The sequence below is a fragment of the Bombina bombina genome, chromosome 6 (genome assembly GCF_027579735.1).
Source record: "Bombina bombina isolate aBomBom1 chromosome 6, aBomBom1.pri, whole genome shotgun sequence".
NCBI lineage: Eukaryota > Metazoa > Chordata > Amphibia > Anura > Bombinatoridae > Bombina > Bombina bombina.
The window spans coordinates 371922685-371950432 of NC_069504.1; the positions used below are offsets into that span (position 1 = coordinate 371922685).

The 27748-nt window shown below is 37.3% G+C and overlaps 1 protein-coding gene across 2 annotated transcripts in view; it reads right to left on the minus strand.

Moving 5' to 3' along the window:
- The window catches only part of MXD3 (MAX dimerization protein 3), a 52151-nt gene extending 42788 nt beyond the window's left edge, over window positions 1-9363 (minus strand). The window contains exons 1-2 of one of the 2 annotated variants that reach the window (XM_053717059.1): window positions 8807-9363; window positions 334-430 (exon numbers count right to left, since the gene is read on the minus strand). In XM_053717059.1, the coding sequence (XP_053573034.1) occupies window positions 334-430; window positions 8807-8876 (167 nt within the window). In that variant the 5' untranslated portion in view covers window positions 8877-9363. Of the gene's footprint in view, window positions 1-333; window positions 431-8070; window positions 8784-8806 lie in introns of those variants that run through there. The other variant, XM_053717060.1, reaches the window with a different exon arrangement.
- Window positions 9364-27748: the final 18385 nt, after the last annotated feature.

Consider the following 27748-nt stretch of genomic DNA (forward strand, 5'->3'; position numbering starts at 1 on the left):
AGAAATGTATCCAATGATTTGTGAGATTAGTTAGTGCTGGATAGGACTAGCTTGTATGCTTTAGTTTTTTTTTTTTTAATTAAAAAAAATTACACACATACACCTATTCAATACTATAACTAAAATTTACTTTGTTCCTTTGTTAAAAAAAAAAAGTAGGTAGACATGTGTAGGTGGGTGCACATGACTGGAGCAATATATGGAAGTTTTTTTTACCATGTTGCACATTTGCTCAAACAGTAGGTGGAAGCATTGTTTCCTATGTAATGAAGTCCTTCACATTCTTGGACTTTGGTACTAAACTATTCTACAGTGCTGGCGTTTACCCCTCACCTCACACTGTCAGGATTGCTGGTGGTTCTTTGTCGCTTTCTTCTCCCAGAAACAGCTGTGTCACACGGTAGAATGGAAGCATATCCATGCTCTGCTTCTGCATTGAATAAAATGAAGCAATCATTTAGTTTCCTTTACCTGAGAGGAGTAAAAAAAAAAAAAAAAAAAAAAAAGGGCATTTTGCTGTGAAGTTAGAGGTTACACCAGTGGGTCTGTTTAAAGGGACAGTCAACACCAGATTTATTTTGTTTAAAAAGATAGATAATCCCTTAATTACTAATTCCTCAGTTTTGCATAACCAACACAGTTATAATTATACACATTTTACCTCTGTAATTACCTTTTATCTAAGCCTCAGCAGATTGCCCCCTTATTTCAGTTATTTTGACAGACTTGCATTTTAGCCAATCAGAGCCGTCTCCATGGTAAATTCACGTGCATGAGCTCAATGTTATCTATATGAAACACGTGAACGAATGCGCTCAAGTGGTGATAAACTATGAAAATGCATTTAGATTAGAGGCGGCCTTAAAGGTCTAAGAAATTAGCATATGAACCTCCTAGGTTTAGCTTTCAACTAAGAATACCAAGAGAACAAAGCAAAATTGGTGATAAAAGTAAAATTGGAAAGTTGTTTAAAATTACATGCCCTATTTGAAACATAAGTTTTTTTTGGACTTGACTGTCCCTTTAAGACAACAGAATCCTTCTGACAAGCAGATGAAAGCTTAAAGGGATATAATAAAAAAGGTCAAAACTGGAATGTACATAGGTATATTATATATTATATAGGTATATATATTTTAAATAGAAGCATTTTTGCAAAAGACTTCCATTAGCAAACAAACATTCTAGTAAAAGTTACTGTTTTCAGTGGCATACACTCAACACCGCCAGCTCTTTGAGCTTGAATACTGGCGTGTATGCTGCTAATGTTTACTAGAAGCATATTACAAAAATGCTTCTATTTGAAATTGAAATGCACTCATGCAATTTTGACCTTTCTATCCCTTTATTATGCTCAAATATAATCAAAATATGGAAAACTAAATTTACTTAAACCTACTGTAAAAATAAAAACATAAGTTAACAACCTTTATAATAAGTAAAGGGACATTAATTACAATTTATATAAGCACAGTGTGGGTATCAACAATTGATCCCTATACTGCAAAATCCAATCTAAAGAAATGTTTTTTGAAGAATTTACATCAGTTAGCCAAATCAGCTGAATTTTACCATTTCAGATCAGCCCATTGAAACAGTCATGTGAAAAGCTTGAGTATGTTAATCTTATCTCCTGTGTTGAAAATATTCAATTTTCAGAGATAACTAGAAAAGTATCTATGTATTGTAATTTTAGCACCGCAATGTCCCTTTTTGATACCACCTTTGCTGGTTTACACCTGCTCCCAGTGTCAGTCCCTCTCTCATTACATTTTACATATTATGCAGCTTTTTTGTATGTGCGTCTTCAACACAGAAACTATTGCCCAGAACTACCTGATAGGTTAAAGGGATATTAGAGTATAAAGTTATCTCCCATTAAATGTGTTCCCAATCATCCATTTTACCTGCTGGCATGTGAATACACACACACACATTTATGTCCAAGCTAAATAATGTAGCATCAATAATTATAGCATAGCTGGCCTCAGTTACAGTTTTCCTTTGAAGCATCTAAAAAGAAAATGTCACTATCCACAAAAAGAATTGTCAAAGGGATTTAAAAAACAGGGCTTCTTTAGCGTGAGATAGAGAGATAACAACATACACACAGTAACAGGACACAGTAATATTTCAGAAGTGAAATTAGGTTTATTGGATTAACAGAAAATGTGCAATATGCATCCAAACGAAATTAGACGGGTGCATAAATGTGGGCACCCCAACAGAAATATTGCATCAATATTTAGTAGAGCCTCCTTTAGCAGAAAAAACAGCCTCTAGACGCTTCCTATAGGCTATAGCCTGTAATGAGTGTCTGGATTCTGGATGAAGGTATTTTGGACCATTCCTCCTTGCAAAACATCTCCATTGATGGTTATCGAGCATGGACAGCCCGCTTCAAAATCACCCCACAGATTTTCAATGATATTCAGGTCTGACGACTGGGATGGCCATCCCAGAAAACTGTACCTAGTTCCTCTGCATAAATGCCAGAGTAGATTTTGAGCAATGTTTTGGGTTGTTGTCTTGTTGAAATATCCAGCCCTGGCATAACTTCAACTTTGTAAATGATTCCTCAACATTCTCAAGTATCTCCCGATATTGAGTGGAATCCATGCGACCCTCAACTTTAACAAGATTCCCAGTACCGGCACTGGCCACACAGCCCCACAGCATGATGGAACATCCACCAAATTTTACTGTGGGTAGAAAGTATTTGTCTTGGAATGCTGTGTTCTTTTGCTGCCATGCATAACGCCCCTTGTTATGACCAAATAACTCAATCTTTGTTTCATCAGTCCACAGCACTTTCTTCCAAAATGAAGCTGGCTTGTCCAAATGTGTTTTTGCATACCTCAAGCGACTGTGGCGTGTGCAGAAAAGGCTTCTTTCGCATCACTCTCCCATACAGCTTCTCCTTGTGCAAAGTGCACTGAATTGTTGAACGATGCACAGTGACACCATCTGCAGCAAGATGATGTTGTAAGTCTTTGGAGGTGGTCTGTTTTTGACCGTTCTCACCATCCTTTTGCCTTTCCGATATTTTACTTGGCCTGCCACTTCTGGCCTTAAAGGGAAACTATACCCCAATTTTTTCTTTCATGGTTCAGAAAGAGCTTGCAATTTTAAGCAACTTTCTAATTTACTCCTATTATCAATTTTTCTTCATTCTCTTGCTATCTTTATTTGAAAAGCAAGAATGTAAGTTTAGAAGCCGGCCCATTTTTGGTTAACGCCCTGGGTTGTCCTTGCTGATTGGACAGCACCAATAAACAAGTGCTGTCCAGGGTTCTGAACCAAATATTGTCTCTCTCCTTAGCACTTAGGTGCCTTCTTTTTCAAATAAAATTAGCAAGAGAACGAAGAAAAATAGGAATAAATTAGAAGTTTGCGTAAAATTGCATGCTCTATCTTAATCATGAAAGAAAAAAAAAAAATGGGTTTAGTATCCCTTTTATAAGAACTGTTCGTGTGGTCTTCCATTTCCTCACAGTGGACACTGACAGCCTAAATCTCTGCAATAGCTTTTTGTAGCCTTCCCCTAAACCATAATGTTGAACAATCTTTGCTTTCAGGTCATTTGAGAGTTGTTTTGAGGCCCCCCATGTTACCACTCTTCAGAGGAGAGTCAAAGAGAACAACAACTTGCAATTGGCCACCTTAAATACCTTTTCTCATGATTGGATGCACCTGTCTGAAGTTCAAGGCTTAATTGTCTCACCAAACCAATTGTGTGTTCCAATTAACCAGTGCTAGGTAGTTGAAGGTATTCAAATCAACAATATGACAAGGGTGCTCAAATTTATGCACCTGTCTAACTTTGTTGGATGCATATTGCACATTTTCTGTTAATCCAATAAACCTCATTTCACTACTGAAATATTAGTTATTTGATAGAACAAAATGAAATTGCTGATCCAAACACCCAATTATTTATAAATGCAAATCATGGAAATTGTCAGGGGTGCCTAAACTTATATATATTTGTAAAAATGAGCACTTAGAAATTTTCAGTATATCCACAACCTTGAGAGAGAAGCAGACATTACATAACTTAGGTTCTACAGTCACACTGTATTTGCTACGTACCGAAGTCCTCAGAGTGGGCAAAAAACTGACTGCAGCTATTTTATGGTGTCTCCTAGCAACAATTCAAAGGAAAAGCTACTCATTTGTCTTCCTGTAGAAACCCCAGCCCCCTTTGTGGGGCTGTGACTGAAAGAAATTCCTGCACATGAGCCCCAAGGCAGAACATACAGTGATCTGAGATGTCATTGCAGAAAATGCAGCATGTCTGCAGAAAGAACAGGACGCATGCAGGAACTGTTAGCGCTTTAACTTTGCAGCACTGCTCCACCATAGGCTGTTCTCTTCAAACAAAGCTGTTCTCTGGCTGCACTAAGTAAGTTTTCTTTAAAACAGCGCATCCAGAGCAAAGTGCTGTTTGAAGTGAACAGTCAAATATGCAGTAGTGCTGTAAAGCAGCAGTGCATTAATTGTTGACTGGCTCTTAGGGATTGTTGTCAAACCCACCCCCCTAGATTTTCCCAGTCTGCAAAGCTGTTTTTTTCTGAATGTAAGACGTTTGTTTGAGCAATGCACCTTTTTTAATGCTAAACTTTTCTGTTAGATTAAGAGAAAAGGAAACAAATTTATTCAAGAGAAATTTTACAATTTCAGTTTTTTTGTCTGCAGCTAATTTCAAATGCAATTTTTAACTACTACAATATATTCTAAAACTTTAAAAATGGCTTTATTCTCCAGTTAACCAACACATTGCAATTGTACTGGTGCTTTAGTATAACTGCCTAATTTAAAATTGAATTTTATTTAAAAATGACCTGCAGAAAATTTTTCACTAAAAAAAATTATCATTGCAGAAAGTGAAAAAAAAGTTGTGCCTCTGGGCACACGAGTAGTTTCGTTTGCTTTCTTAAAGGACCAGTACACTGAGCTGTAAAAAAAAAATTGCCATTGTGCATATACAAGTGCAGTAACATTTTAAAAATATTTTTAAATGCTGGCCTTTTTAATATTGAAGCTAACAGCAAAACAAAAAAAAACAAAGGGATTGTCCACCGGTTAATAAAGAGAACTCCACACTGCCATATTGATGGATAGCGACAGGACTCAAAAGCATAAAAACTGTTTTTATATAGCCGTTTGACTTTTACAGCATTAATTTCAGGGGTTTAAAGGGATAGAAAGGTAAAAAATGAAATGTACACAAATGCATTTCAATTTGAAGCATAACATTTTTTTGCAATATACCTTCATTAGAAAAAAATGCTTCTAGGAAATGTTTTCACGTTTTTCAGCAGCATACGCATATATATTCTTTGAGGGTCCATGCACCAGTAGTCAAACACCACACCACCAGTAGTCAAACACCACACCTTCTCAGAGAGTTGGCAATGGTTTGTAGGACACAAATGATGTCTTTAGAAGCACATACACACCACCGCCAACTCTCTAAGTATTGTGTTTGAATACTGGTGCACAGGCCATCACAGGATATGTGCGTATGTCTCAGAAAAACAGTAATAGCTTTTAATAAAAGCATTTTTTGCTGATGAAAGAATATTGCAAAAATACTTATATTTCAAATTGAGATGCATCCACGCACATTTCATTTTTGACCTATCCCTTTAACTAATGCAATATATAATTATAACATACAATATGTATTAAGGGACATTATACACTCATTTTTTCTTTGCATATATGTTTTGTAGACGATATATTTATACAGCCCATAAAGTTTGATTTTTTTTTTATTTTTTTTTAAATGTATAGTTTTGCTTATTTTTAAATAACATTGCTCTGATTTTCAGACTCCTAACCAAGCCCCAAAGTTTAATGAGAATACCGTCAGCTACCTACTCCAGCTTGCTCCTGTTTGTGTAAAGGGTCTTTTCATATGCAAAAGAAGGGGAGGGGGGAGTGTCTTATTTCCCACTTGCAATGGGCTTTCCAGCTAACTTTTCAACATAGCTAAACAGAGTTTCTAAGTAAGTTTTTAAACCGTTCTCATGGATTTTTGTATCAGTATCTGGGCATCTTGTTCTTTATTGTAGCGTCTATTACATGCAGTTATATGAAAAATGAGTGTATACTGTCCCTTTAAGTTTTAATAATAAAATATCACATTTGAAAGGGACCTGGACCCCAACTCATTTACTTCCCATTGACTTACATAATATATACATGTTAATTTTACAACTATTACTTCAGGAACAAAACCCCGGGGTAAACTCAGGGCTCCTCTTTTTTATTTTTAAAATCAGACATTTGTTTAGTGGGCAGGTCACTGCAATTCATTTTGTTCCTAAAAAGTATGTCAAATTTGATCTGGGCTGTGTATCTGATGGGATTTACTGTGCCGGGTAAACAAACTACTTTAGTGCAGGAAAAAGTGGCAAATGAATCTGAATAGCATATACACCATATATTTAACTGGGTAGTAGGATAAAAATCCATGACATTGATGGCTTGAAAGCTTTTTGTTTGTTTGTTTTAAGATAAGGTGTCCTGAGTTTTTGAAACTATTGTGCCAACATTGGCTAATTTCACGATTACAGTTAGGGTTTCATTACAATAATATCACATGCAGATTTCACCCATTAGGTTTTGTGGATAATATTCCTACCTTAACATTTAGGGCTCAATTTATCAAGCAATGGTGGACAGGGGCGTACAAATGCACCCCTGTCCGCCGTGAGCTGAATTGCGCATTGCACAAGAGCGCTATTTTGCGCTTTTGTGCCGCCCCGCCACGTGCACAGCCAATCACGTGCAGGCGGGATCTGTCAATCTTCCCTGTCGGACAAGAACAGGGAGATTGAAATTCTCCACCTAAGAGGTGGAGAAGAGGTTAGGGACTGATGACCGCTGCTTGATAAATACGGACTGCAGTTTCTCTTGTGTTTACATTAACAATTGCCAATTGATCACATGATTAAAAACCCAGAGGATTATTAAATAATAACTTTTCCAGTTGTTAAGCTCTTTAAGTCCCACAAAGAAAAAGCTTTTTGTTTTAATGTGTGTGGGGGGTACCTTAAACTAAATCCATAGTCCAGTGATTATCTAGCAGAGAGTGTCAAGCCAATCTGGTGTGACACCCTCATCAAAATATGAATTGATTTATTTAACCCCTTCCCGCTCGGACTAATTTATCTACATCGGAAAAAAAAGTGAAATCATGCAATCACGTGATTTCAATGGCGGGATTGTGTTATGGTAAATTTTAAAAATGGAATGTTATCATAATTTAAAATTTTAACACTTGCCTTAAACATATGTTATTTTTATGATGCAAAATAATGCTTATAACGGTACCGTGCTAACCGTTTATACTCATTGATAACTTGTATTAACCACAACAAGAGGTACTTAAAGTGTAGGTAAACTTCTATGTTTATAGTAACAATATATTTAATCAAGGTAAAAAATTGGCACTTATTCATGAAATGCATTGTAACCGCTTTATTATTATATTTTTTATAATTACCCTCATGTTTTTATATATATTTGCTGTACCTCTGCCCATAACTGATACTCTATTTCTGCCTTCACCGACAGTTCAGGCTGTAGCCAATCGTATTGTGCCCCCTTTGGAGTCAAGCAAGTTTTGTTTTCTTACACCAAAGGGAGCGCGATACGATTGGCTACAGCCTGAATCGTCAGTTAAGGCAAAAATAGAGTATCCATTACAGACAGAGGAATGGCGAAATATACAAAATCATGAACAGCAATTAATTTAAAAAAATAAAGCATTTACAATGCCTTTCATGAATGAAAGTGCTCATCTTTTACTTTAAAACAGATATTGTTACTATCAACATAGAGGTTTACCATCACTTTAATATTTTAAAAATAGTACTGAAAAGTATTTAGTGATGCAGGTTGAGAAATGTTGCTCTTGCACACTATATTGTATCTCAACTTTGGCATTTTGGTGCCAGGTGTATGTAGGACTATTGAAACATCTAAAGATAAAAATTACTTGGTTAATCAATATAAAATCAGCAATTGAGATAAAATACATGGAAATTTACCACTCACCTCTCCCATTAAGGCTAGCAACAAACCCCTCCATGTAACATTGACATAGTTGAATGTGTAGACTAACTGGCTGATAACCACTGCTTTAAAAATAAATCATTGAACATTACATTTTTAGAAAAGGCAGAAATGGATCATATGCTTAATACATAGACTGATTAGGATGATACATAGATAGCATTATGAGAACAAAACTATACAAAGTGAAGATGGATTTGGGGGCACAAGACAGGCAGGGTGTATTGTAAACAGTCCAACTTAATTAGGAAAAGGTGTGGAGTACAAGCTTAACAAAATGTGGTATGGAGAAAAACAATGGCAGATATATATATGGTGAGAAGTATAGAAAATCTAAGAGGTGTAATAAAAAGGGAATTCTAATGTCATTAAAGCAGGGGATAGAAAACAAAAAAACAAGAGGAAGCAGAAGGAAGATTAATGGGGAAACGAAAAGGAACAAAATTCAGAAGGGGCTACAAGTATACAAAGGAAGGGAAGACGGCCACAGAGGATGGTAGCACCACAAGAGACAGAGCAGACAATTAATGGAGGGGGAGGACACAACAGAAGCAGCAGGGGGCCTCCTACAAACCCTGACAACTGTCAGGAAGAAGGGGACATAATTGTGTGACACGATCGTTCGGACTGAGGTAAATGGAAGGTGTGACATTGATCGAAATCTGACACCGTATGACAGTTTGCTGCCTGTGGATATCACCGCTGACGGGCGTCTCACCTCGCTCCCTCCGCTCCACGTACTCGGCAGCCTGCAGCAGAACCTGCAGATTGCTGGGGAGCTGCTCCATGTCAGTTGTCAGGCTCCAAACTGAAACGGAGTGATGGGCTCCGGTGCGCCTTTCTGGGTCACAATAGCAGCGATCCCTAACTGGTCGTCGAAATTAGCAACCGGGGCCTGACACCGATCTAGTGTTGGTCGTATTACTGTACAACGGTGCTACAGGCCAACTGTGTTCCGTAACACAGAATTGTCTGAGCTCTATATCGTAGCTTAGCGTTCACTGTCAGGCCGTAACCCCAATAGTTTGCTATAAGATATAACTGATGATGAACGACTACAACAAACCAACATGACCACGCCTACTGTATAAGCTCACGCCCCATACATCCCTATAGGATGCGCCTAGTATCTAATAAACCCCGGAGTAATCAACCACCAGGAATCCAGTCTTATTGGTCTGGAAACCAAAAAGTGCTACTACTATCTCACAAAGCCAATTAACTAAAGAATTTCAGCGGGTACCGAATACCGGTAAGAATAACACAGCACTTCCTGTAAAGGGTGGGGCTTCGAAAGACCAGCGTCGATTGGTCAGTGATGGAAGTGGGCGTGGTGTTGTCATGTGATATTACTCTCGATGGCAACAGATTCAGGCGGGAATATGTTTAGCTTTCAAATTTCAAAAGCGTAATAAACATTTTCCAGTTTGTCTTCAGTACAAAAATGGCAACTAGAAAGAGCGTATGAAAAGAAAGTCCGTTTTAAGAATGTAACCACGGTGTTTGAGTCTGTTTTATTCTACTGTGTTACTGGAGACCTCTAACAAAGACTATAAAATACCAGAGACAGAAAACACACCTACAGTGCAATGTTGCACCCTAGCAAACCTGACGGGGTGGTCCTTAAACAGAGTGCTGAAGCACTTTTTTATTTTAATCTCATTAGTGCATACGTGAATATGCACTTTTCCCAATAAAATGTCTGAATTTTATTTATATATATATATACTATAATTGCGTTTGTAATGTCCGTCTGCAGTTACGCACGCATCCTCAATGAAATGTTGGCAACGCGAGGACAAAATAATTCACCTGGATGCCCAGCTAACGGTTTAAACTGTTCTCCAAACTGATTTACAAACGCTAGGATTGACTTTTGAAACAAATAAAGGGGACTTTCATTCATGAAGTATCTTATACTTTCTGAATGAAAGTGCCCTTTATTTGTTTCAAAAGTCAATCCTAGCGTTTGTAAAACACAAAGATTTGCTTTCACTTTAATTTTAAGTGACATTATAGAAACGTTATTTTTTTGCTTATATATCCATTAAAGTGAAAGTAAATTGAAACAAATAAAGGGCACTTTCATTCATGAAGTATAACATACTTCATATAGAAAGCTCCTTTATTTGATTCAATCGATCGCCGCTCTTAGCTCCTACAGCAGCCCACAGCTAAAATAATTTTTGGCTAAGAGGTGACGTTTTCACCTCTTAGCCAATAGCTGTGCAGTAAATCCAGCTTGGCGCCCATGGGAGCCGGATTTACCGCACGGCTATTGGCTAAGAAGTGAAAACGTCACCTCTTAGCCAAAAAATATTTTAGCCATGCGCTGCTGTAGGAGCTAAGAGCGGCGATCGATTGAATCAAATAATGGAGCTTTCTATATGAAGTATCTTATGCTTCATGAATGAAAGTGCCCTTTATTTGTTTCAATAGTAAATCCTATCGCATGTAAAACTCTAGGATTTACTTTCACTTTAAAGCATAATTGCTGATATATAGCAAGATTTAATAAATCATTTAAAAAAAAAATCTCAAGTACTTCAATTGCAGCAACCAAGTGGTGGTAGTCCAGAGATTGTATGCCAGTAAATGTATCTGGAGTGCCACATTGGACACTAATTCCATAAGTTTGCCACCTCTGCTTTAGGTAAAGATTGTTTACTCCATCACTTTAATTTAATGTGTCCATTGATCTGCTAAATGCAGTGCAAAGCCACAAACATATCTGCTAATGAGATTATAGGAAGCCAGGAACAGAGAACACAGAAACTAAGATGCTAGAGTTGCCATTAGGCACCCTTTCCGCACTTTTTAACTCTTCTGAATCTGTATAACATAAAGCTTATGTGTTATTTAATGTTACAATTTTCATCTTGTTGATGTTTTGCCTGATTCTCAGTGACCTTGATAAGCCCTAAGGACTATATTACGTAGTAATGAATAGAACGTGTACTGTATTTTTGGTCACTGGATTCAAGATTTGTGTGTAACTACTATCTTTTTAATGACCTTTAACACTTACTCTTTTTAAAGCAGCAGATTACTGTTGACTTTGATGTTTTGCATTTGATAAAGAAAAAAAAATAAGTAAGATGTAAATTAATGGATTGCAGGTTTTACACTTGACAATTAAGGTATGTGTCCCTCTGAGAAGTGCCCAAAAAGTTTCCTACATTGCAGTAGTGTACTTATTTTTGTGCAACCCTCTTCACTGGGTAATATCCTGTACCTGAAACCACCATCCCAGCAATTTGATCTCCTATTTCTTAGAACTGGAGATATAGCCAGGGATAAATAGTGGGGTCATGTAACACCAAGAAACAACCAGGGATAATTCATTTTTAATAAACTTAGTACATAAAACATTTGGAGAGCATAGCAGTGGGAAGGCATCATTTTATTAGAACTACCCCTTAAAAAGTTGTTGATCCTTCTACCTGGGCAAAAACAGACCCTATTGCATTACCTAATGGAAAAAACAGCTATTGTAATTAAACAATAAACATATATATTGACCACCACAGAATAAAGTAACATAGAACAAAGTTTACCAACATGTGGATAGGTTAATGTGAACTAATAAAAAACCATGTATATTTAAAGGGACAGTCTATTCCAGAATTGTTATTGTTTAAAAAGATAGATAATCCTTTTATCACACATTCCCCAGTTTTGCATAACCAACATGGTTATATTAATATACTTTTTACCTCTGTGATTACCTTGTATCTAAGCCTCTACAGACTGAACCCATATTTCAATTCTTTTGATAGACTTGCATTTTAGCCAATCAGTGCCCTCTCATAAGTAACTCCACAGCATGAGAACAATGTTATATAACGTCCTCTAGTTGTGAAAACTGTCAAATGCATAGGTGCATTTCAATTTTGAAAAGAAGCATTTTTGCAGCATACTTCCATTGGCCAAAATGCTTCTAGTAAAAGTTATTACCGTTTCAGAGGCATATGTGCATATGGTACATGTGACTAGAGCATCTGGATTTAAACACCATGCCTGCTCAGCGAGCTGGCACTACTGTGTTTTATGTCATAAAGACCTTAACCAGTAATAACTTTTACCAGAAGCATTTTTGCTAATGCAAGTAGATTACAAAAATCCTTATATTGGCAATTGAAATGCCCCATGCAAATTTCAGTTTTGACCTATATCTGTTTAAGCATCTCCCTTTAAAAACACACCTACTTTAAAGGTACATTAAAATCAAAATTAATGTTTATAGCAGTGTAATACATAGCGGTAAACACTGCTGCTAAAGACGTGCACACTCCTAAGCTCCTATCAGCCTATCTAGGTTTACTCTTCAACAAAAGATACCAAAAGAAACAAAGCACATTTGATAATACAGGTCGATTGAATAGTGACTTAAATTACATATTTTAACTTAATCTTAGTAGTTTCATTTTGACTTTACCTTAAAAAAAAAAAAGTTTTACATTAAAATTGTATCATGTAACCACAAATGTCCATAATTAATATTCCTTATCAAAAGGTGATGAATTACTGAAAATGTTTCCATATTAATGTTTTCATGAAAATTAGAATATTTTAATCTTTGCAATAATAAAACGTTTCAAAACACAAAATAGCTTTTTCTTCAGTGATGTGTGTCTGTATACAAAATTAAACAGCATTGGTTTGACAGTACTATTGAAAGGGGTTAAATAATGTCCATCAATAACCTTCGTAACAACGAATTTCAAACAAACTAGCGGTTTTGATAGCTAATCAGTACAGCACAATATAGAAAACAACAACACACGGCGCCGACATTTTTGTACAAATAGATCTCCATAGCAACCACTATCAGAGCGCAGGGAAGACGCATAAACACACCCATAAGCCCCTCCCTTTTCAGTAAGTTGTTGTTCCGTGGCGTTCTTCTACGTTGAGCCAGTGTCAGGCAAATCAAAACCTTCCACTCCACGTAAAAATATTATATTTAGCGCCATCTAGGTCGGAGGACCTTATGAATAAAGAATAAAACATTGATTTAAATCATCGAGAATAATTATCCATTTTCTTCAGGTCTTACACAATGAGTTGCCTATTATTGTTGTGAGACACATCTCACTAAAGAGTTTATAAATAAGATAGTTTCATATAATGCTACTAAAGTTATTTGTTAGAAGTTAGTAATGGAATTTGGTTCTAATCAAGTTAAGATTTATCTATCACACGCAGGTAATGTGTATATATGTTATGAATAAATTTGGATGCATTTTTCTAATTACGGAAATACACACATACTCTTACTTTTTTCTGGCACATTTGTGTAAAAGTCTAAACAAACCAGGTTAATTCAACGTCAGTGACAGGTTCCGCATTTGAAATGTCAAACAGCATATATTTCAATGAGGTGAGGTGTATGATATTCTCCCTTTTTTCATTTTCTTGAAAACTCTATTTTGCTAGAAGCCAAGTCAACTCTTATTGAAAGTACCCACCTTGAAGTTATAAAATTTGTAGTTATTACATGAAACCCAACATTTTACTTTCATGATTCAGATAGATAATACATTTTTAAACAACTTTCCAATTTACTTCTATTATTTAATTTGCTTCCTTCTCTTGTTATCCTTTGTTGAAAGATTTATCTAGATAAGCTCAGGAGCAGCATAGAACCTAGGTTCTCGCTGCTGATTGGTCTCTGCATATATATATATATATATATATCAATCCAGAATACCAGCACTCACTATTCTCTTTCAGCGTCGGGGTGCTCCCAAATTATTAACATGCATTAGTGGTTCAAGTGAACAGAGGCACTCGCCGTGTATAAAGAAATTAGTGCTTTATTTTAATCCCATTTGAGTAAACGTTTTCGGGCTGTGATGCCCGTCATCAGACTCCTGTGATTACAAACAGTGCAAAGTGTGATTACCTGACAGGGGCTAAATAGCCCACGAGCTGTCCTGGAGTCACTTCCGGGTTTCCGATGCGGCAGCGGAGGGGCCGGTGGCGTCCAGGACAGCTCGTGGGCTATTTAGCCCCTGTCAGGTAATCACACTTTGCACTGTTTGTAATCACAGGAGTCTGATGACGGGCATCACAGCCCGAAAACGTTTACTCAAATGGGATTAAAATAAAGCACTAATTTCTTTATACACGGCGAGTGCCTCTGTTCACTTGAACCACTAATGCATATATATATATACAGATTGCCATTGGCTCACCCATTCGTTCAGTTAGAAACCAGTAGTGCATTGCTGCTCCTTCAACAATAGATAAAAAGACAATGAAACAAATTAGATAATAGAAGTAATATAGAAATATAGTAATATAGGGGTCACACTTGACTCAGATCTTTCCTTCACTCCTCACATTCAGTCCTTGGCTAAATCCTGCCGCTTCCACCTTAAAAAATCTCTAAAATTAGACATTTCCTTACACAAGACAACTAAGATTTTAATCCACTCTCATCCTTTTCCGTCTTGACTACTGCAACTCTGTCCTCTCTGGTCTACCTAGCTGCCGCCTAGCTCCTTTACAATCCATAATGAATGCCTCTGCCAGGCTCATCTTCCTTACACATCACTCTTTATCTGCTGCACCTCTCTGCCAATCCCTTCACTGGCTTCCTCTTGCCTCCAGGATTAAACACAAAATCCTCACGCTGACATATAAAGCCCTCAACTGCACTGCTCCCCACTACATTTCAGACCTTGTCTCCAGATACTCTCCCTTCCGTCCCCTTCGCTCTGCTCACAATCTCCTCCTCTCCTCCTCTCTTGTTACTGCCTCACATTCCCATTTACAGGACTTCTTTAGACTGGCCCCCATCCTGTAGAACTCCCTGCCTCGCTCCACAAGACTCTCCACTAGTTTTAACAGCTTCAAGTGCTCCCTAAAGACTACTATTCATGGATGCATACAACCAACACTAAACTTTCCTAACTCCATCGCTTTCCCCTTGAACCTCTTAGAATGTAAGCCTATGAGCCCAGCTGCTTGTAGATCGCCTTCATAAGAACCAACTAAAAAAGTGCAACTCTCAGCAGGGCCCTCTACCTATTTGAACCCTATAATGTTATCCTGTATATCAACTATGTTTATAGCGCTGCAGAATCTGTTGGCGCTCTACAAATACCTGTTAATAATAATAGAAAGTTGATTAAAATTGTATTCTCTATCTGAATCATGAAATAATTTTTTTGGGTTTCATGTTCCTTTAATTATTCAAAACCTAATAAGGATTTCAATGTTAAATAAAATCAAATAAAAATAAATAAAAAAAAGCTTTGTGTCACTTAGTGACTAATACACAAGCATACCCCTGACTGAGCATAACACAATGATATCAAAGTTAGGAACCTAAGGGGATAAGACCCCCCCCGGAGCCCCCTGAATACACTGCCCCTATTCACTCTCATAGGTGATAATGGCAAATACATACATAATTTAAACATCTGCCCTCTAAAAACTAGTCTTTGCGTCACTTAGTGACTATTACTCAAGTAAACCCCATGTTGAGCAGAATCCAATCAAAGTTAGGACCCTAACTTGGGTATAGGACCCCTCAAGAGCCCCCTGGTTGTACTGCCCTTTCCTCTCATATAAGTCATAATGCATATACATACATTATATATACACATACCCTATAAAAAACATAATTTATGTAAGAACTTACCTGATAAATCCATTTCTTTCATATTGGCAAGTCCATGAGCTAGTGACGTATGGGATATACATTCCTACCAGGAGGGGGCAAAGTTTCCCAAACCTCAAATGCCTATAAGTAAAAAAGCATACAAAAAGAGGAACTGGACATATAATTGTGTTTTAATACAAAAAAAAAATAACCACCATAAAAAGGTGGGCCTCATGGAATCTTGCCAATATGAAAGAAATTAATTTATCAGGTAAGTTCTTACATAAATTATGTTTTCTTTCATGTAATTGGCAAGAGTCCATGAGCTAGTGACGTATGGGATAGAAATACCCAAGATGTGGAAGTCCACAGAAGAGTCACTAGAGAGGGAGGGATAAAATAACAACAGCTATTTCCACTGAGAAATTAAATCCACACAATAATTACGTTTTTCTTGAAAAAAAAAATTAAATGTAAAGCAGTGGAATCGAACTGAGACAGCTGCCTGAAGAACTTTTTTTTTTACCAAAGACTGCTTCAGAAGAAGCAAAATACATCAAAATGGTAAAAACAATAAAAATATGCAAAGAAGATAGGGTTGCCACCTCAGCCATGTTTTCCTGGACACTTATGAGTTACACATGCTGGAGGGTGTGCAAGAAGAAACATGTATTGTGTTTCTGGACAGCACCATTCATATTCCTCCCTGCAGCATGTGTAACTTATAAGTGTAATGTATTTTAAGGGACGGGTGGCAACCCTAAAAGAAGGCTAAATTACTGATTTGCAAATTAGATCAACCGAAGCTTCATTCTGAAAAAGCCAAAGAAATGGCAACTGAATTTAGTAGAATGAGCTGTAAATCTCTAAGGCGGAGCCTGCCCTGACTTCAAATAAGCCTTGAAAAACAAAAGCTTTAACGAGGATGCCAAAGAAATGGCAGAGGCTTTCTAACCTTCTCTGGAACCAGAAAAACAACAAATAGACTAGAAGTCTTCTGAAATCCTAGAAACCTGTGAGGCCATGCTGATGCTATCAGAAACACATGACATTGTTCCAATACGATCTTGGAAATCACCCTTGGAAGAAAAAAAAACAGAGGCGGAAAGATGTAGTCAGGTTGCAAAACCAAGACACTGCTAATGCATCCACCATCTCCGCATGAGGATCCCTGGACCTGAAAAGGTACCTGAGAAATTGAGGAAACATATCTATATAGAGATACCACTCTCCCGGATGTAAAGACTGACGGCTGAGATAATCCACCTCCCAAATGTCTAAACCTGAGATAGAAAATTGTAGAAATTAAACAGGAGATGAATTCCATCCAAGAACGTATTCAAGATACTTTTTAATTGCTAAGGAACTGTGAGTCCCTATTTGATGATTGGCATATGCCACACTTGTGATATTGTCTGTTTGAAAGCAAAAAATTAAAAATTATCTCCTAAAAGATTCCAAGCCTGAAAGAGCTCTGAAAATAGCAGAGTCCTAAAATATCAATTGGAAACCTTGCCTCTTGAAGTTTCCAAACCCCTTGTGCTGTCAGAGACCCTCAGACAGCTCCCCAACCTGTAAGACTTGCATCCATTAAGAATACAGTCCAGGAAGGACGAACAAAAGGAGGCCCCCTGAATAAAACTATTATAGACTAATCACCAAAACAGAGAGAGTAGAGTGTTCGGATTTAAGAATATCAACTGTGATATCCAAAAACAATCCCTTTATCATTGATTGACAGTATGCAAAGCAAAAATGGTCTTAGATGAAAAACGAGCAAAGGGAACCACGCCCGATGCTGCAGTTATGAGACCTAAAACTTCCATGCACATAGCCACTGAAAGAAATGTTCTAGACTGTAAGTTATGTAGTGAATGTAGTCCAGCGCTAAATTAGCATGGGTAGAGCATTTCGTTAAATTATATGATTTGAATATTTTTATTTTTTAAATTAAATTAATATTTTATATATATGTTGCAATCTTGTATTTATATATATTTTTTTTTTAAATACTATTTTTATTGAGAACAAGAAAAGGTTACAAGCACATGTGAACTTATACAATTCAGACTCGCAGGTCTGGAGTTGACAAAAGTAATATTCATCCAGTACATGTATGCCTTCAATAAACAATAAAACAACAGTTTGAATTATATCTTAATCCATCCTTTACTTGTCCTCTTTTCCTCCTCCCCTATTTGGGGAACATTATTAATTTAACTGAACTTTTACACATCCATTAGTCAATTGTGACACCTTCATTTAGTAAGTTATCTATCGGGTTCCTGGCAAGACTTGTAATAATCATAGTACCTACTCTATATAAAAAATAATAATAATAATAATAAAAAAAAAAAAAAAAAAGGGAAGAGAAGAAGGGAAAGGGGCAAAGGCTGTAGTGGATAGGGTCCTATAGTCACATGGAAGCGTTTATATGGTCGTGTTCTCCCCTTCTCCCGCCCCAACACCACGTGACTGGTACAAGAACCCCCATTCGCCTCTTAGGGATGCTGTCAGCATATATTCAGTATGTACAAAGGGGCTTAAGATTAGTCTCTGGGAGTCGAAGCTCAGTGATTCGATGTATCGTCGCCATTTAAGTATAAACTGTTTAAGTCTCCTAGTAGTGTCTAGTTTAGTGTCCAGCTGTTCAATAAGCAATTGTTTGTGTAATCGATGTTTGAATGCATTGAAGGTGGGGCTAGTGCTCTCTGCCCAGACACTCAAGATGGTCTTTCTAGCAATTAAAATAATGGTATTTAATAAGAGAGTATCTCTGAAACAGAGATCGCGCCATTCCAGGAAGCAAATTTGTTCTATTTCTAGTTGGACTCTAAGCTTAATGGCGCTCGTAATCCAAAAAGCAACCTTACCCCAGAACTGTCTAATCTTTGGGCATGTGTAAAAGAAGTGAAGGAAGTCTGGGTTAGCCAATTTGCACTTGCTACATTCATTCACTACCCCGGGCTTCCACTTGGTCAATCTTTGAGGGATAATGTAATCCCTGTGTAGTAATCTAAACTGGGATTCTCTCAGGGACATGGATAAAGTCGCTCTCCGAGCGCACATCACACTCTGCTGGATTAATTCCGTGAGGTCTTCCCTTTCCACACTCCCCCTCCATTTATCAGCCAGCAGAGTTATGTTTTTAGATTCAATGGAGCTTAAGAGCGTTCTATACATTCCCGAAATGGAGAAGTTGCCTAATTTAAATGAGGACACAGTTCTGATGAATGCATGAGGCTCCCAAAATTGTGGGTCCCCTCTTATCGAATGGTCTATAAAGTGTCTCAGTTGCAGGTATGCATAAAAGTGGGCTCGTGGTAGCCCATATTGAGTTTGAAGATCGGTGAAAGCTTTAATGCACTTTCTAGACAGGTCTACAGCGTCTCCGACAGAGCCCAGTCCTCTGGAGGCCCACATGGTAAAGGGAGAGGAGTCCGTTCCTGGGGGAAAGCTAGTGTTGTTCCGCAATGGAATCAATCTAGACGCCACACAGCAGCGGTCAACCTGTTTGAGGGCTAGTTGCCAGGCCCTCATTGTGTCCTTATAGAGGAAGCTGTCTGAAAGCTGTGCGTGCAAGGCACTGGGGGGGTGAAGGGCAGGACCGATAAATCGAGACCACCCAGGGCTTGTCTCTCTAGTTCTGGAGAGTAGAAGTGATTAGTTTGCAGTTGCCAGTCGATCACAAGGCGGCCAAGTGATGCCCAGTTATACAACCTCAGGTTGGGCAGGCCCAGCCCCCCTTCCGAAGGATGTGAATATAACTTCACAAGAGCTATTCTCGGTCTACCTCCCCTCCACAGGAATTTTGAAAGGGCCCGGTTATACTCCGCCATGTCTTTCCTGCTAATAAGAAAAGGTAACATCAGCAGTGGGTACAGCAGTCGTGGCAGGATCACCATCTTAACAAGACTTATGCGCCCCGAGAGAGAGATTGGCAAATTTCTCCATCCGTCCATCGTGGTCGCGGCATTACGACATGCTCGTCTGATATTGTCGCAATACAGAGCTTGACCGCTGGGGGATAACTGAATCCCCAAGTAGGTCAAGGTAGGTTTGGCCTCCTGGAACGGATAGGGGAACAGTTGAACCTTGTCCTTTTGTAACCATAAAATTTCTGATTTGGTGTTGTTCACTTTGTAGCCTGAAAAGGATCCAAAGGCTTCAATTATCGCCAGGATCTTCGGGATATGTTTGGCGGGATGCTCTACGAATAGAAGCATATCGTCCGCATATAGTGCGAGGTGCAGCCTCTCCTGGCCTAAAAGAATGCCCGGATATGCCGAGCGTAATTTGACGGCTAGTGGCTCTAAGGCCATGTTAAAGAGGAGGGGGGATAACGGGCATCCTTGGCGTGTGCCCCTTTGCAGTGAGATGCGTGGGGAAAATAATCCGTTGGCCATAATGTGGACCCAAGGGGATGTATAGATATTTCTTACATAAGTAAGGAATGAGCCCGCAAAGCCAAAGCGCCGCAGGGTATCTATAAGATGACTCCATTCTACTCTATCGAAGGCCTTCTCTGCATCCAGGGATAGCAGGAAGGCCTCCGAGTTCCCTCTCACCACAGTGGTTTCTGGGTTCGTTGCGAAACGCGCAATAGTGTGTAGCACTCTCCGCACGTTCGTCACTGAGGTTCTATGATACATAAATCCGGTTTGGTCCGGATGAATAATGTCTGTCAGGATTACTTTTAATCTATCAGCCAAGATCTTCATGAGAATCTTGTAATCCGAATTGAGAAGGGAGATGGGGCGGTATGATTCAGGGAGACCGGGGTCTTTTCCTGGTTTCAAGATCAGCGATACATGTGCCATCGTAAATGTCTGGGAGGGAGCCATCATTTCCTTATAGTACTGGTTATAGAGTTTAGTTAAAGTAGGGGTAATTTGGGGCTTCAACATTTTAAAGAATTCAATGGGTAGGCCATCGGGACCCGCTGCTTTCCCATTGGACATGGAGGAGATAGTTTTTTGAATCTCTTCAGGGGATACCGGGGAGTTTAGAGCTTCAAGTTGCTCATCTCTGAGTTGAGGAAGCTCCAGGTCTTTCCAAAAGTCCGACACCCTCTCCTGGGTTGTGTCCTTTTGGCTAGTATATAGGTTAGAGTAGTAGAGTGCCAAAGCCTTCACAATGGATTCCGGAGTCTTGTAAGTTTTGTTACAGTATTTGATGGCCGCTATGGGCTTGCGAGCCGTATGTTTATTTATTAGTGAGGCCAGCAATCTGCCTGACCTATCTCCCTCTCTATAGTACCTAGCACTGGTTCGAAGGAGTTGACTTACAGCTTGATGGTTAAGGAACACATCCAGCTCGCTCTTACTGGCCAGGTATCTATCCTTAGAAGTCTGGCATGGTTTGCCACAGTAGGCCTGGTAGGCTTCCGTGAGAGCTAATTGTAGCGCCTGTAATTTGGCCTGGGCCTTTTTTCGAAGAGCGGCCACATAAGAGATGATATCCCCAGTCAGGACTGCTTTCGCAGTATTCCAGAACAATTCTGGATTGTCCCGATGGGCTTGATTATCCGTGTAAAAGTCATTCCAGGCGTGTGTTAAGTGCTTCAGGAAAGCATCCGAGGTGTACAAGAAGCCTGGGAATCGCAAGGTCTGCTTGTTGGCAATCATTGCTCCCATAGAGATCACAAGTTCTACTGGTGCGTGGTCAGAGACCACTACCGGGTGTATCTTGGCCTTGTTAACCCTTGGGACGATGTTAGAAGAGATCATAAACAGGTCTATCCGCGACACCGTGGGCGACGCTGTAGAGATGCAAGTAAAGTCCTTGCTTTCTGCATTCCGCAATCTCCATACATCTACTAATTGCAAGGAGTTCGATAATCTAGCAAAGGTCCTCTTTTCGAAGGCACCAGAATCCCGAGGCTGTCCGCCTCCCGACACTCGCTCTGGATCTTTGTATTTATATATTTAATGCAGATTATCCTAAGTTATTTATCAACATTCAGTTTAGAAGAGTTAATGAAAAATATATAATGTAAATAAACTTTTATGTATGAACTGATATATGTAAGCTTCTTGTCTATATATGGGCTTCTTATCTATATGTAAAAACTAATAAAACATTTGTATGATTAAACAGAAATTTAATAACTTGCTAAAAACAACACAAGATAAAAAGGGACGTCTCCCTTATAACATAGATTGCATCAGAAAAGACAATTGGATAACTTTAGTTAATGTTTCCGCTATTAATAATCAGGTACCTGTTATATCATGTAACAATTAATAGTGTCCAAAATATTGAATTTAAAAAACTTAAAGTTCCAAATGAGATAACCTACTCGCTGTTATGGCGGGTGTTTGTTACCGGTCCGTTAGTGAGAGACTGGTATTTTAAAATATGTCATGTGACTTTTCCTACGTCACACTTGTGATCGTAGCTGTTTCAATTTAGTTGCAATATAACCAGTGATCCTTGATATTCTGTCAAGCGCTTATTATGTTGCAATTTTTTTTAAACTTTAATCTGTATGTGTATCAGAAGGTATATTCCCCTATTCCATGTATAATTAGGGAGTCTTGGGGGAGATTGCAACTTACGCTGGTCTTTTGGCACACCTGATGTCTCTATTGGTGTGGTCTTTGCGGTCACGTTCAGTGACTTGGATGTTAGACTGTGCGGTCACGTTCAGTGACTTGGATGTTAGACTGTGCGGTCATGTTTAGTGATTATAATGCAATCCTCGCAGTGTGGACTTAGCGGTCACTTATAGTGACTGTGATAAGATCTTTGCGGTCACGGAGGTGACTAACAGTGGGGTCTTTGCGGTCACAAGAGGTGACTAGGAGTAGAATCTTTACCGGACATCAGTGATGTTATACAGCACGGTCTTTGCGGCCACAAATTGTGACTTACGTATATTAACTTGCGGTTATATCTTTGCGGTCACAGATTGTGACTTAAGAGTGGTCTTTGCGGTCACGAACAGTGGTGACTTAAAGGAAATCTTTGCGGTCACTAGTAGTGACTAACAGTATGATCTGTATAGTAGGAGATCAAAAGTAAAACTTGGCAGTTGTTCTGTGCAACTTGATAGAGCTGATTAGAAACAAATGCAGGTTGTAGCAACGTCCAGCTGCAATGTTGCAGAAAGTAATCAGCAAAGGAGATCCTGTGGTAGTTGTCTTTCCTTTCTTGGCAATTATAATAGCAATCAATAGCTTAGACAAATAAAAATATAAAGTGCAGAGTGACAACAGTGTCAAGGTCAACGCGTTTCGCCCTTAGGCTTTATCAAGACATGTTTGTCTGTGTCACCTGAGGCCATATATAGGGCTTGAATGTTTTGGATTGGCTGTTCTATGTATTTTAATTAAAGGTGGAAGGTATAGATATGTGGCAATTCAATATAAAGGTGGAATTTTATAGTTGTGTGTGTCCACAAGAAGCATATTAACCTTCATTTATTTTTGTTCTTTGTGTTGTTATAAATGAAGGGGATTAATAGATCCTAGAAAGGTTCTTATAAAAATGCAATAAACAAACATTATTTAAAATTATAGGAGTTCTAGATATATATATAATATATAATGTATGTATTTGTATTGATTTCGATATGCTTATAGTTACATGAATTTTGAGCATATGTCCATTTTTAAAATATATAAAACAAATAAAAATATAAATAAAAAATGTAAATTAAAAAGTTATAACTTAATGAGTAATTTTTTGGCGTGCTTTCAGTGTTTACTTTTGTGATTGAACTCACAACTTTTTGGTAATTGAACAGAGGGTATTATCCACTAAACCACATCTATCTCAACATTGTATATAGTAAAATATATGTATTAGTGAAAGTATATATATATATATATATATATATATATTTTTTTTTTTTTTAATTTTTTTTTTATTTACGATATGATTTTGTCTGTATAAGTGAAATTGTAAGTTTAGACCATTGGGAAAGAAGTAATGATATTCATAAGAGACTAAAATCTATATAAATTGTGTTTGGTGGTAATGAGGGGTGTTTAGTAATATTTACCTGAACCAACGATGGAGTGTTATGGGAATCGAACTCGTGGCCTTTAGGGTTAGAGAGGGAGATCTTATCCATTGGGCTATGTGTATCTCACTTTCTGTGTTATCATAGAGTGGTGGTATTTATTTATATTAGTATAATGTAAAATTGTTATAAGAAAGGGGAGATATCTAGCTCTGAATTTAAGCCAGTTGGAAATAATGTGTCCATATTGTAGATCATTTTTGCTTCTAACTTCAATAGTTGATTTTCTAAATTTCCCCCTCTCCAATTTAATTTTATCTTGGCTAGACCCCAAAATTTAAAATGTTTGAGATTGTTATTGTGAATGTCCCTGAAATGAGAATAGAGGTGTGTGTCAAGAGTACCTCTATCAATGCATGATAGATGTTCCCTAATTCTATCACGGAGGGTTCTGTTCGTTTCACCTATATAGTACTTTTTAAACGAACATTCAATTATGTATATAATTCCTTTGTCTTGACATCTGATTGTTTCCTCAATTCTATATTTAAAGTTATTCACTTCTATTTCTTTTAGTTTGCTACTGTATTTACAGGATCGGCATCCAAAGCATGGAAAAAAGCCTTTTATTTTATTTCCTTCTAAATTTACATCTTGATTTCTTGTTTTTAGTGGTTTCAGTTCGCTTGGCGCTAATTTATTTTTTAAATTTTTTGCTCTTCTATATATGATTTTTGGAAATTGTGTTACTTTATCCCCTATTATGGGATCCGTCTGTACTATGTGCCAGTGTTTTTTAAGTATTTTGTTTATTAATTTGTTATTGCAGTTATAATCCGTAATAAATGACACGTTTATCTCATTATTTGTATCACCATGGTCCCTACTTTGTTTATTTCTATAAGATAATAGATCTTTACGGTCTATTTTATCTACCTCTTCCCTTGCTTGTCTTTCATAGTCTAAGTTTTTTGAACAATTCCTTTTAATACGCAGATATTGACCTTTGGGTATGTTGTTTTTCCACCTTTCTAGGTGGCAGCTTTTGTAGTGTATGAAATTATTAGCATCTACTTCTTTGAAGTGGGTAGACGTATTAAATTGGTTATCAATAATTTCTATATCAAGATCTAGAAAGACAATTTTTTGTTTACTGAAAGTATATGTAAAGTTAATATTCATATCATTATTATTCATGTCATTTATTAACATTTCTAATTCTGACAGTTCCCCTTTCCATATAAAAATGACATCGTCTATGTACCTCTTGTAGAGTACAAGATTTGCACCCAGTTCATGCCTGGCAAAGAAGGATTCTTCCCAATATCCCATGAAGAGATTGGCATAGCTGGGTGCAAATCTTGTACCCATGGCTGTCCCAGTCCTTTGTCTATAGAACTTGCCCTCAAATGAGAAATAATTTTGTTCAAGTATAAATCTGATACCATTTAATATAAACTTTTGTTGTTCTTTCTTTAGAGTGGTATCTTTATCAAGATATTTTCTAACAGATTCTATGCCCAATTCATGATTAATTATCGTATATAGGGAGGTCACATCACATGTTACAAGAGTGTAGTTATGTTCCCATTTAATATTATTTAAAATTTGAAGTATTTCTGTAGTATCTTTGAGGTATGATGGTAATTCTTTAACATATGTTTGAAGATATCCGTCTATATATTTTGATAAGTTAGAGGTTAGGTAATCAATACCTGATATTATCGATCTACCTGGGGGATTAGTGGGATTTTTATGTACCTGTTAGGGGTAATATGAACCTGACGGCAGCCATCTTGTTCCCCGCAGCCATCTTGTGATGATTAGCATCCATTTTGTAATGATTAGACTTTTATTATAGTGGTTTATTATGTAGTAAGAGATATGCTGATGTTAGGGAGACTTGCATAGATATAATAGCCCTGAGAATGACCCTGTCGATGTGCATTGCTATCTCTACAAGATGTCAAACGGCTGTGATTTGTGCTGGGCTAGGAGGCCCAGTTACTGTGTATTCCTGTAGAAATGACTCCCTAACACTCCTTTTATTCCAATTATATTTTCTATGAGTTTCTTTGTTCTTATAGAAATACCATGTGAAATGATGTAATTATGAATACGTCACTTGTTAAACCTATATGCTGTAACTCTTATTGTAAGAATATTATAATATCTAGGGAGCATATATATACATTGTATCATTTTTATATGTTATGTTTAATTGTAATGTATCTTAATGTATCTTTTCTGTATCCCTTTAATATTCAATTGTAGCTAGACACATAGTGACCTTTATACACACATTTTATATGTACTATTAAACCCTTGAGCTATGTGTGAGAAAACACTGCTGATGTAAGGAATTTTAGTTAGGTCAAAAGTAGCTATACATCAGATTGAAATATTTTGAGATCCTACATTACTCCTTTTTTCCTGTCAGTCATAAATTTACTTAATATCTTCAAGGATATCTGACAAATGTGATGTACAACTTACAGGATGCCAGATGTTTTTCCTCATCTTAGAAATGAGCTAATGACTACAGATTTCAATGTATTCTGAAAGGTATATAAGCTCGCTATCCTGAACAATAAAATTAGAGCTGTTCGGCAAACATATTCTTGTGTGTTCTCTGAATGGCCCTCCAAGTACTTGAAAACACTTTGCAGGGTAGATACCAGAGTCCTGAAGCAGAGGAGAACAAGAGGGTCCTGGTCCTAGAGGAGTCTCCTAACAAATGGTGTCTAGAAGTGATAGCTTGTCAAGGGGTGAGTAAAACACTTGTTTTGCACTGTTTTTTGCTTACCCATTGTCAAACTAGAACTCTATAGGACCAGACACTCAGGTTATCTATAAAAAAAAAATATAGTGGGGAATGTGTATGTATGTTATGCATATCTGTGTATGTTGTGTATATATGTATATTTAAGGTGTTTTTAAGGTGTTTTTTTTTATGGAAATTTTTTGGTAAAAATTGTTTTTGGTTATAAAGTAGTATCTGAGGTTAGAGGCCTCCAAGAGATACATGATTACATGGTATCTGAGGTTAGAGTCCTCTGAATGATACATGTTAATTGTTTTTATTTATTAGATATGGTATCTGAGGTTAGAGTCCTTTGAATGATACATATTTATTGGTTTCGGAGGTTAGAGGCCTCCAGTGACATATGATGAGGTTAGAGGCCTCCAGTGACATATGATGAGGTTAGAGTCCTCTAGAAACATATGTTTTTATTGGTTAAAATATAGTATTTTTAAGGTTAAAACGGAGTTCGAGTCTCTGTTGGAATATAAGGATTTAATGTGGTATTTGAAGTATATAGTGTTGTATGCGGTATATATGTTGTAAAATAAAGGGGTATAATTCGTAAAATTTATTGCATCTTATCCATAAACTCTGGTATCAGCCTGGAAATTGTTTTGCTATCTTTGTCTATGCGCAATCTGTTGCTGTATTGCATTTGTTTTTCTGCTTGCACACTTCAAATTGCTGTATTGCCTTTGCATTTTCTAATTGCTTTTAAAGTTTGCTTTTTTTATTGCTATATACTTACTGTGCTGTTTTGTGCTTAAAATATATATTAAGTGACTGTGCATTTTATTACTGCTGCTCTTTTTGTGTTGTTAAAGAAAAAGTTTATTTCAGGCAGAAAAGCACCCACTCTAGAGAGGGAGGGGGGATCATAAAAAGATCTGTCAGTGAGCAGCTGTGTAGAGTCAGTGAAGAGAAATTTAAAAAACTGTTCCGTTGTATATGTGTGCAGTAATGAAAGGGAGATTTAAGTGTAACAGATTTAATTATTTGAAATGTATTTATCTGAATTTGTGAGGAAATGGCCAATCTTTTCAGACTCAGATATATACAAATACATTTTAAAATTGGAGGAAAATTAATAAATATATGTTTTCCTGAAAAAAAAAAACAAAAAAAACAAAGAGGGGGAGTGAATCTCTGGTATGCGAGATGAAATGAGCTTGTCTGTATAGCTGTATAAATGTGTTGTAATGTTATTTTATATACCTGTATTTTAAAGTCACCAGCATGTTTTAAGTATGTGGTATTCATGTGCAGTTTT